At 45.7% G+C, this 12,201-nt stretch overlaps 1 protein-coding gene across 3 annotated transcripts in view; it reads left to right on the top strand.

Moving 5' to 3' along the window:
* The window catches only part of BCAP29 (B cell receptor associated protein 29), a 284,369-nt gene extending 272,707 nt beyond the window's left edge, over window positions 1-11,662 (top strand). For all 3 annotated transcript variants that reach the window (XM_085654121.1, XM_085654119.1, XM_085654120.1), the window contains exon 8: window positions 6,992-11,662. In XM_085654121.1, the coding sequence (XP_085510247.1) occupies window positions 6,992-7,030 (39 nt within the window). In that variant the 3' untranslated portion in view covers window positions 7,031-11,662. The remainder of the gene's footprint in view (window positions 1-6,991) is intronic.
* Window positions 11,663-12,201: the final 539 nt, after the last annotated feature.

The raw sequence follows: 12,201 nt of genomic DNA, 5'->3' as shown, positions 1-12,201 counted from the left end.
TATGTTTGGCAAACGTTTATTTGGTTGCATTTTTTAAACAGTAAGAGAATTTAACTAATGTTTGAATATGTCTTCTCCATAAATAAGTCGAGACATATTCAAACATTGCCAATATAATTAAATAATTGTAAAAAATTCTGAGGGGGGCCAGATTAATTTACATTTTTCACTGGGGGGGCGCGGGTTTAAAAAGTTTGAAGACCACTGGTCTAGCGTTTCGCTTCACCTTGTAGCAATAAAACCAACATCTGAAAAGATTAACCTTCCCATTAAAAATTATGATATTTGTATTTTCTGTTTGACTTAGACATTTTCAAATATGCCATTTATTTGTTTATTTACAATTGTTTCTATATTTTGTACGTTGTTTTGAGTTCCAAATCATGGAAATTGCTTAGACTGAGATCCTTCGCTTCCAGTGGTGATTCATTGGGGTCTGCATTAGACAAAAGGTTTGGAACCACTGCACTGTGATATGAACACACAACTGCGGCTGTGACCATCAAAACAAGACCTTGGGAATTTCCCTAGCATCATACACTCATCCCTGATTCACACCTGATTCTGGAGCCCATCTACTGGGACACAGTGCCATGAATAAAACGATGCTAAGATGCAATGTGAATGGTGTATGCATTGTAGGAAAGTGGGTCCCAGCTTCCTACATGCATTCTATACAAAAAGTAATAGCATAACATGTCCAACTTTGTACGGTCTCTGCACTTCTACACCTAGTTTGTAATAGTCTCTCAGCATGGCCAACAATTCCAGAAGTTGGTAATTTGAAGAAGCCTCTGGACTTGTTATGTAAAAATGCATCTGAAAGAGACAATTAGTTATAGATTCCTTAGCTTAGAATTACCCCCAGGCGTCAAACTGGATCCGGAGGATTTTTTTCTTAACAGTACACCTGCGCGTCGGTAGGTGGTATCGGTCGACTCTGCGTCCGGCGTTGTGGTCACCGGAATGACATTGTGGTGTCTACTTAGATGCCGCCCCTTCGTGCTGATGTCAGTTATTTCTTTTTCTGCCCCAGCCAGCGCATATCCAGAGAGAGCGTGCCCCTTAGGTACTTTTTGAATAAACCCTTTTTCGACTTTTGTTGACCTCTTTTTGAGTCTTCGACTCCTGGTAGCACAAGGGATGTCCCATCGTCGGACTGGCTTCAAGCACTGTGACTCCTATCACAAGTTGTCGGTCACTGATCCACACCTCATGTGCCTTTGGTGCCTGGAGCACGACCACAATCCGAAGTTGTGCTCCAGGCACACAACCACAACCCGAAGTCTTTGCGGGAGCTGTCCAGAAAGCTTTTAGAGGCCCAGCAGCCCGCTCCGGGTCCTCTTCGAGAGGAAGGTCGCGGGACCGGTTACGGAGTCATCACCATTCCTTTTCGAAGTCTTCGCACTCCTCCAGTAAGTCAAAGCACAAAAAGAAGACAAACATTGTTGCTCTTTGCCTTCTCCCTATCTGGCGGACGACACAACGCGGGACCTAGAGTGTCGTCGCTCTCCGGCTCATTCCACGGAGCCCGCTGGGACGGCTCCGCGCTTCCCTCCCTTTCCCGGAGCCAGAGCACCCCATGCCCAGCTTCGTCAATTTTATGAAGCACTGCACAGCATCTTTGGGCAGCCCTACTCAGCAGGTGTGCCTTTGGGCCCCACGGACTCGACTGGGGACCCTAGGCCTTCGATGCCGGCGGCTTCGGCCCTGGTGCCGCAGGGTCCCCAAGGATCCAGGCCTGGATCAGTAGCAGTGCCGGTCGACCTCACGGTACCTTCCCTGGCACAAATTCCAGTGGTGACGCCCCCGACACCGGTTGTGCCACCATCCGGCGTCGACCCCAGCCTCACCCCCGAGGTGGACACGGTGCCGGATCGTCGTCGACCAACACCGGCGCCGGAGAGTAGTTTTGTACCGATGTTCATCCTTGGTGTCCTGATTGGCAGCCAGAGAAGGGTGAGGAGGAGTGCCCTATAGCAGACCAACTTGAGGAGCCGTACTGGCGAGAGGAGTGGATGATGCCAGTGGTCTGGATACCTCTCCAGACCTTGGTATGCTTTCTCCCCCTACCTTGGCTACGAAGGAGGAAGACTCCTACGCTGTGGTGTTGCGTAGGGCGGCTATGGCCTTGGGCCTCGAGCTTCCTACGGTGGCTGTCAGGACTAACCTCCTGACTGAGGTGCTTCAGCCGGCAGCAGCCTCTTCGGAGCCCCTGCTGCTTTTTAATGAGGCCCTCACTGACATCCTTCTGGGAAGTTGGTCCAAGCCTAGCACAGGGGCTCCTGTGGACAGGATGTTTGCCCGACACCACCGGCCGGCCCCGAGCGACCCACTTTTCCTCTCCCAACACCCTATCCTGAGAGCTTGGTGGTCCAAGCCTCATCCTCAAAGGGTGCATTCCCTACTGCTCCCACGGAGAGGAAATCCAAGAAGCTGGACCATCTTTGAAAGATGTTTTCTTCCGCCAGCTTAGGAATGTGGTCGGTGAACACCGCATGTCTCTTGGGTCGTTACACACAGACACACACGGTGTGGGGTACGGTTGCGCAGGTGCTGCTACAGTGCCCAGAGGTGGCTCGGCGAGTGCTCACCTGTGCTGTTGCTGAGGGTCGATATGCAGCAAAGTTCACCATCCTTTGTAGGCTGGATACGCCGACTCGCTGGGTAGAACGGTTTCTACGTCGGTAGCCCGCCCTGAGGTGTCCTACGCCTGGCTGAGGACGTCTGGCTTCTCTGGGGATGTTCAATCTACCCTTTTGGACATGCCCTTTGATGGCAGTCACCTGTTAGGTGAAAAGGCAGACAACGCACTTGAGAGTGTAAAGGACTTTAGGGCTATGGTCAGATACCTGGGCCTCACGACAACTTCTTGCCCCATGCAGTTTTCCTTTCGCCCCTTTGGTGGCTACGGAAGAGGTGCCCCACCACGTTCCACCCAGAGCCACGGGACTGGGCAAGCTACCCAGCCTCTGGGTGGTCGGGGATGTGGGAGCCAGCGTCGTGGGTCTGGTGGTCAGCAGGTGGGCCAGTCCACCAAACCCCCCCCCCCTGCAGCAGCCTCCAAACCTTCCTAGTCCGAACTTCCCTGGCCACCAGTTGCCAGTGGGTGGCAGGATCTGCCATTACCTCCCCCACTGGCGCAACATCACTTCAGGCAGGTGGGTTTTGCAGATAGTCCGAAGGGGGTACTTCCTCCAAAACAAGACTACCCCTCGCTCCATGCCACTAACACTCCATTGCATGTCGGGGGATCATATGGCCCTCTCCATCAGGAAGTTACGGCTCTCTTGGCCGAGGAAGCTATTGACCGCGTCCCTGTGCCAGAAGTAGGCCGTAGTTGCTACTCCTACTACTTCTTGGTACCCAAGAAGAACAAAGGCCTGCGTCCTATCTTAGACCTCAGCGACGTCAACCGCTTCCTCCGGAAAGAGAAATTCAAGATGTTAACCTTGGCTCAGGTCTTGTCTGCCCTCGACCCTGAGAGGTGGAGAGGTGTGGCTCACTAGTTAGAGGCGGCAGACCCGTAAGCAGAGAATCGGCCAGGGACCAGGGTTCAATTCCCGACGCGGCAGGGTCGTGGACCAGGGTCAAAAAAACGGACTCGATAATTCTCGCCTCGGTACCTACTCTAACCAGGAACACACTCAGCAACTCTGGGCATTAAGCTTGCCTCATCTCTACAATGGCCCCCCACAGACGCCGGGGATGCCTGGTTTCACCTTGGAGATACCCAGCAAGGGACCATCTCACAGGGATAGCCAGGACGGGTTCCCCAGCGGTCTACAGCGCCGGGACGCCCCGTTGCTGGGGTAGCTGTGCGCTTTACAAGTCTACAACATTTTACCCTGGAGACTGGATGGTAGCGTTGGACTTGCAGGGTGCTTACTTTCACATCCCCGTCTTGCCTGCCCACCAGCGTTACCTACAGTTCACGGTAGGCCGTAAACATTTTTAGTTTACTGTGCTCCCCTTTGGCCTTACCAGCGCCCATCGGATGTTCACGAAAGTGATGGCAGTGGTTGCAGCTCATCTGAGCAGATCAGGGGTTCTAGTCTTCCCTTTTCTCGATGACCAGCTATTGAAGGCAGGCTCGCCCCAGGCTGTCGTCTTCCACCTCCAGACTATGGCGGACCTCCTGTATTCACTGAGGTTCACAGTCAACGTGTGGAAGTTGCACCTGATTCCCTCCCAGAATCTCCTTTTCATCGCAGCGGTTCTGGACACAGCGCAGTTTCGGGTTTATCCTCCCGAGCAGTGAGTCTGGGATATTCTGACTGATACCGATGTTTAAGGCTCTATCCCGGATTTTGGTGAAAATGACCCTGAGGCTGCGGGGCCTCATGGCCTCCTGCATACTGCTTGTGGATCATGCCAGATGGCGTATGCCGGCTCTGCAGTGGGACCTGAAGTTTCAGTAGGCGCAGCACCAGGGGAAAATTTCCGATGTCCTTCAGATCTCAGAGGGTACTGCAAGTAAGTTGCAGTGGTGGCTCACTAACCAGTATTGGGTCAACGGCAGATCCCTCTCACTTCCCTAACCAGAGTTCACAGTAGTCACTGGTGTGTCACTCCTGAGATGGGGGGCCATATGGGAGAGGTGGAGTTCAGAAGCCTCTAGTCTCCAGCGGAGTCTGGGCTCCACATCAACCTTCTGGAGCTCCGGGCAACTCGTCTTGCACTGAAGGCGTTCCTTCCTTCTGTCAAAGGAAGAGTGGTGCAGGTGTTCACGGACAACACCACCGCCATGTGCTACTGCAATAAACGTGGCGGGTGGGGTCCTCGACCCTATGTCAAGAGGCTCTTCCTCTTTGGACATGGCTCGAACATCAGGGCATATCTCTGGTGGTTCACCACCTGACAGGTTCACTGAATGCCAGGGCGGATGAACTCAGCCGCGGGTGCATGATGGCTCACAAATGGCGTCTTCACTCGGAGGTGGGGAGAGCCTTAGTTAGATCTGTTCGCCACTGAAAAGAACACGCAATGTCAGCAGTTCTGCACGTTGGAGTTTCCAAGACGGCTCTTGCTCGGCGACGCTTTTCTTCGCGAGTGAAGATGAGGCCTCCTGTACGCCTTCCCGCCTGTACCAGTTCTGCCCAGAGTGCTGAAAAAGATAAAGTGCGACCGGGCCCGAGTCATTCTTGTGGCTCCAGACTAGGCACCGAGTCTAGTACCCCGAGCTCTTGAGCATGGCCATCAATCCTCCGATCAGACTGCCTCTTAGGGAGGATCTTCTGTTGCAACAGCAGGGGACAGTCCTCCACCCGAACCTGTGGAGTCTCTACCTCCTTTCGTGGAGATTGAGCGGTGACAGTTGACAGCTTTCAACCTTCCTTCTGAAGTGTGTAATGTAATCTTGGCAGCAAGGTGTCCCTCCACTAAAACGGTATACGCCTGTACATGGAACAAATTTGTGGGGTAGTGCACAGCCAAGGATGTGGATCCCCTTTCTGCCCCGCTTTGAGGTTCTCCTCTTCATTCTTTCTTTGGCCCAGCAGGGCTCTGCTCTGGGCACTCCTAAAGGCTATCTTTCGGCCATTGTGGCCTTTCTTCGCCTTCCTGATCAGCCTTCTCTTTTCAAGTCCCCTATTGTTAACAGATTTCTGAAGGGCATTACTCATCTCTTTCCTTCTCCTTTCGTAATGCCCCAGTGGGACTTGAATCTTGTCCTCACTTATCCTATGTCTGCTCCCTTTGAGTCCCGACATCATTTTCCTCTTCGCCTTCTTATTTTGAAGACTGCTTTCTTGCCATCACCTCTGATCGCAGGGTGCGTGAGCTTCAGGCCTTAGCTTCCAGACCTCCCTTTCTTGTTGTCCATATGGACAAAGTAGTCCTCCATACTAGGCCTTCTTTACTGCCCAAAGTGGTTACCTTTTTCCACATAGGTCAGACCATCACATTGTCCATCTTCTTCCCACCTCAAAAGACTCTGGGTGGACGATCAACTCTTATGTGGGCACCAAGAAGGGTCGGGCAGTGCACAAACATACCATCTCTCGATGGGTTGTCCTATGCATTAAGATCTGTTATTCTTTGGCGTATGACTGCGTGCCCACTCTACCAGGGCGTCAGCAGTCACTACTGCTTTGGGATGTGGAGTTCGGCTGGTTGACAGCTGCCAGGCAGCCACAAGGGCATCCCTGCACATGTTTACTAAGCATTACTGCCTGGACAGCCAAGTCTGGAGAGACCGCTTTTTCGGCCGTTCTGTCCTCCCGGACTTCCTGGTGTGAACTTAGTCCGCAGACCCACCTCCGGGGTTGGTATTGCTGGGGTATCTATTCTAAAGTAAGGAATTTATAACTAATAGTCTCTTTCAGATGAACAAGTTACTTACCTTTGGTAACGATGTCTCTGTAAGAGACATATATTAGTTATAGACTCTTTACCGCCCCACCTATCCTCCCCGTTCTGTGAACCGACTTCTAGGGATAGGGACTCCCTTGCAGGGCCCTAGTTTTGTGCTTCCATAGCTCTGCGCTTCTGGTGTGGATAATCGTGTCAGAACTGACGTCAGCGCGCAGACACCGCAACGTCATCCCGGCGACCACGACGCTGACGACGGACGCGGAGTTGACCGACGCAACCTACCAACGTGCAGGGGTATTACTAAAAAATAATAATTATCCTCATCCAGTTCGATACCTGGGGGTAATTCTAAGGTAAGGAATCTATAACTAATAGAAGTCTCTTTCCGATACATCGTTACCGAAGGTAAGTAACTCGTTCAATACCACCAAACTAACAAGGAAATTAATAGTCCCTTGCCAGGTCATTGTTGTAGCGGTTGTTTTTTTCTCATTTTTAATGCTTTCAATAGAAAAACATTACAGAACTATCTGTGTCTCTTATGAAATGATGTTCTTTCCAGAAATGTAACTTCTATCTTTATTACAGCCGTTTTTGGGCAGTTATGTAAGCACTGTAATATTTGGCCTTGGTCTGAAGCTACGCTAATTGTTTTCCCTTTTCATATTCTTTGCAGAGAGTCGTTGAGGGCGAACACAACAAGAAAGCAGAGTAAATGTGGGCTCCGGATGAAGTCGTTGTGGAAGGGCAGAACTTGAATATGTGCTGCTTATGGAAAGAGATTACCTTTTATTCATGAGAACCTTGCTTCAGAGGATTACCCTAAAGTAAACTTGAGGGAGCCAACGGCATTTGCTTCTACACTGAGAGAATGAGATATAAGAGATGCTCCATCCCTTCTGAAGAAATCCATAAAGCTTAGTCGCTTAGCTTTCAGAGCACCACCTCTATCGAAGCTTAGGAGAATATTCGACCCTTGCCACCTGGGAAAATGCGGGCTTTCTTACAAAATGATTGTGATTTTATCGCCTTTAACAGACACCAACTGCTTGGTGTTTTGGGGCCATGGGTTGTTGCCTTTAATACTGAGGGCATCCTCATTCTGTGTATGGTCATTTATTCTTCTAAAAGGACCTAAAATAGTTGGGCATAGGCCAGCAGGCAAAATCACCGAAATCTGTGCCAACTTCTCTTAAAAAATCTTTTGTTTTATTTAGACATTTAGAACTGTACTTAAAATCATATCACATCGAATCTATATTCTGCACAGCACAGTCATGCGTGCATCTGCTTTTTGTACTGTGCAACACAAAATCATGTTGATTTAGAAAATGCTCAAGTTTTGGCAACACAACAAGAATGTTATTGTTGGCTGTCAGTACCGTGTGTTTATACATATAGAACATTAGGCTGTACTTATGAAACTGATAAATGTACTACAACGTACCCTGCAGGAGGCCATATTCATAAATCTGCTATTTTACTGTGACTAGCAGCCTAACTAAAGTGGGCATACAGCTTTCATACTCAAACTTCCCAAATACAGTCGCGCTTTCTCAGCATGTGGTCCTGCTGCTTTTGCCATGGTCCCACCTGGAGAGCATTTTGTTTACAGCTGTCTTGATACCTTTTTGTTACTAGATGTGCAGAACAGCACTGCTCACCAAGGGTAGCTTTTTGCTTTCCAACGCATCTTTCTTGCATGCTTAGGATTATAACCTGATGTTTACACTCGAATTGTGAAAAATATAACACCCAAAGGTTTTGCCCAAACTCAATAGACTCCCCTTCTAAATGAAATCGTAAAAATATATCAAGCTTAATTAGAAGCAGTTTATCACCTATCTTTTAAAATTTTGTAGTCGGACACCTACGCATTACAGAAAACACAATCTTAGTGAGAACGTCAGTTTATTAGTGAAAACCGATAAATTGTGGATGGGCACCATTCTACAGCAGACAGCTGTTCCTGAGCATAGCACATTGCATTTGCTCAGTTCACTGATCGACTTCTAGTGTTGAAACTGAGCTCTTGGGAAATGAGTGTCATCGCAGTCTGAATAGAATTTTTAAGAATTTGTCCAACCAACAAATTGTATACTTCTATCCAGCTTCTCTTAATACTGAGTTCCTGGAATTTCATACGAACATTACTCTTCTGGCCAGTGAAGAACTATGCAGTTTCGTCATATATGTGGTTTTGTAGCCTAACCTGAATTAAATCAGAATTGCATAAATTGTAGTTTTTCAAGTGCATCCTCCAAGATTACTTTTTTATAACCAAAGAATCTTAGCTGCAACTTTCACATTTTAAGAAAATCACTTTTTTGTGTGCCTTTGGTTGATGTAAAGAGCATTTCAGAAAGATTTTGTTTTGTCTCATAGACTTTGTCATTACATGTTTCCGTTATATCAGAGAGCTCTTTACATAAAGCTTTAATTTTTGTATTTTACTTGACTATGTTTCCCAGATAATGCTGTGTATTTTAAATCACCTGCTTTAAGTAGACGTTTTCATAAAAGTTAAAAACTGTCTGCCAGTTGATGATCAACATTGAATTTCTATTTTATTTTCAGTTTAATAGCTCACCAGAGAGTTGCAATTTATTCAACAACATAATTCACTAAGTATTGTGTGCAACAGCATTCAACTTGATTGCATTAAATGCACACCTTGCAAAGGTAAAATCAAAAGCTTTTTCACAGAATCCTGAATGATGAAAATTAACCTTTGCAAGGTGTACTTAACAATGTGCCAACATTGGCAAGCTTTGGGAGTTAGTGCTGGGATTCTGGATGTTTTGAATGTAGCAGCCTGCAAAGACAAGTGAACAACTACAAACTTGTAGATTTCTGGAAAGTCATATGTCTGTGGAGTTACTGCCCTGTAAATTAACATAAATTTATTCCTGTGAAAGGCAGCATATCTGTTTTCCATGGCAGGAAAGGGAAGGAAAAACTCCCTCTTTAATGTGAAGTGTAGGGGAATGTGATTCTCCCCAAATAATGTCCACCAGTAGAGAAAAATTAAGCTCAAAAGCACATTTGCATTACAATTTTGGTTCCACTTGGCATAAATGCACAAACGGTATACATTGAAGTGCTTGAAGAAATCAGTAACTCTTTGTCTACCCATGAATAGTTCAAATCCTACTCCAAGTGTTGGCATTGCCACATAGCAGAAAACAACAAACGTTTCCAACTGGTACTTGGTGAAACAGACCTATCATTATGAGCAGTTAACACTCAGTGTCGCATGATAATACTATAATGAGAAATTATGCAGATTTTTTTTAAATTTTATTTTTATTTTATTACAGTGAATTCTAGCAATACATTTACATTAGCTGTCAGTTGTGGGATATCTATTGAACATGGGTAGTGTATCTGGTGCAGTAAGAGGCTCTAATTTGATGATCGTACTTTACGTTCGAAACAAAAGTGAGGCATTTATTTCAGCTTTTGTCTGATATTGTCTTTGCTTTGGAACTGTTTTCGAGATATTCAAAAGTGATCCTATGTAAATGATATTATATTAATGCAAATATTAATAGTACCTGATATATTGACAAATATCAGTCAACATTTCAAATCGTTCTTTTCATGGTCTAATGTAAATTATAGCTTCATAGCTAGGTTAAGGAATGGTGAGTTGCCATGTGTAATATTGTGAAATCAATGACTACTTCCCAAACTAGAAAGTTAAGGAGAAAACTTACAATTTGAAACCAGTTTTGTGCTTTTTACTGTGTTCAACAGATCTTTGGAGACTAGGAGCATCATTATGATGCCAGGTGGTCAGACTGCCAACCACTATTGCGACAATCATGTGGGAGGTCCAACCGCTGTATTACGATGCGACCGCCGGGCTGGCAGTCGCAAACTCAGGGGTCATACTGCGGCCATGATTAAGGGCCACAGCCCATGCCTACTCCCTACATCTCATCCTACACGTCCATGCATCATGTGCCATGCCATACATGGTGCACAGAGGTGAGTGGGGGAAGTGCCCCCAGGGCCACTTTCAGTGGCCCATAATGGAGGGGGACACTGTTTGGGCCTCCAGTATTCCTTTCCGACAACCTTTTCATGGCGGTGTTTTAACCATGAAAAGGGATATAATTCCAACGGCGGTGCCTGCCTCTGCACTGTTGCCATACTAGGACGATGCTCCAACCGCCAGTGGCCTTTCGTCTGTCAACTGAGGGTCTGACTGCCAGCATCGTAATATCGCAGTCGGACCACCACCAACGGCTTGTCAACGACATGACCGCCTGACATCAAAATCAATTTACTAGGTCATTAGAGACTGGGGCATGAAGTGTCAATTCCAAACAAAGTGGCATTCTGATTTAGGAACAAGTACAACCTGCATCATGTTGTCTTCATCACAAAAAAGTTAAAGTTTTGTGCTTTGAAGTCTACTTAATTGAAGCAAATCACACCTTGAACATCTGCTATTGTAACTGCTGAATACCTTACAAATCCTTATTTAGTCAGTTATTGTGCATTCTTTTGAGATATATTGAAGCATCATTTATAGACAATCTAGTATCCTTGCACCTAATACTTTAGTTGACTTGTTTTATTGTGAAGAGTTAATTTACACAATTGTTTTAGTGTTGGTAACGTTTGTTTCTTTACTGTATAGGGGAACTACTTTACCAGTGCTGATACATGCTTGAATGATATAGGTCATAATTTCCCGAGCACGACTGTGCTAGCTAGCTACCCTTAATTTCCCGAGCACGACTGTGCTAGCTACCCTTAATATCATGTGAGCGTTGGTAACATTAAGATGTGGTCCATAGTCCTAAAGAGCAAATTCCATTCTAAACAGGAAATGTGCATATGATAACATGGTGTTTTGATTTGAGTAAATAATTTGATTGTTGTCTTGGGCAGTTTTTTCATTTTGACCTATTATTGTCATGGATGCCTTCCTTTCTCATTAGGCTACAAATCTTTCCAGGTCTTAGCTATGTTGATGTGCTCATCTTTTTTACTGCGCAACTGTCCCTTCTACAGTTTTACATAATGTTTGTTGAGAGTGCAGTGCTTAAGGTAGTAAAAAAGAGGAATATTGTTTAATTATCAGATTCCTCATGCTGTACCAACAATGCAAGTAAAAACTAAATTCTGAAAGTAATTGTGAACACTGAGCCTCACATCTTCATGAATAAAGAATACAACTGTTGTATCACCATTAGAGATTTATTGTTAAGTTTATATACAAAGTATATACAACGCATTTAAGAACTATTAGTATTTTTGTATGTGCACATTTTGCCACTTTTTGCTGAAAGTAAGAGAATGTTACTTGATATAAATAAAGTTGTGTGTGGAACTATGGTTTCAACTATTTTTGTTCCCAAACTATTTATTGCAAAATAAAAGAAAAACAAATACAAATGTTTATGGTGTGTAGCTTCACCACACAGCTAAATTTAACCATAGCCACTTATAATTTTGCATTATGTTTTCAAAGACTTCCTCAATACCGTATTTTAATGTTTTTTTTCAGATTTGTAATATCTACCCCAATCTCTTTATCCCTTTCTTTGAACATTAAATCCTCAAGCTATTGGATGTGAGGTTATCAGAAGTAGTTAATAACGCTGACCACTCCTAATGCCCTCAGTCTCCTCACTTGCCCCTGAAAAAATAGATTGACATTTAATAGATGGAGGAATGAAAATGAGAATTCGAGGAGGCAATCAACTGCCACACACTGGAGACTTTTATCTCCATTACACTTTCATTGAAAAGAGGTGGTAATGGTCAAGAAATAAGAGAATCACAGCTCGCTATTATTAACATGTTTGCTGCAACACATGCTTAACAGTTACGATATGGAGGAATACCTGGTATTCAGTGTACAAAATT

This window comes from Triturus cristatus, chromosome 4_1, assembly GCF_964204655.1.
Source record: "Triturus cristatus chromosome 4_1, aTriCri1.1, whole genome shotgun sequence".
Classification (NCBI taxonomy): Eukaryota; Metazoa; Chordata; class Amphibia; order Caudata; family Salamandridae; genus Triturus; species Triturus cristatus.
Note: the sequence above shows the minus strand (reverse complement) of the source record. Positions and strands in the feature narration are given on the sequence as shown.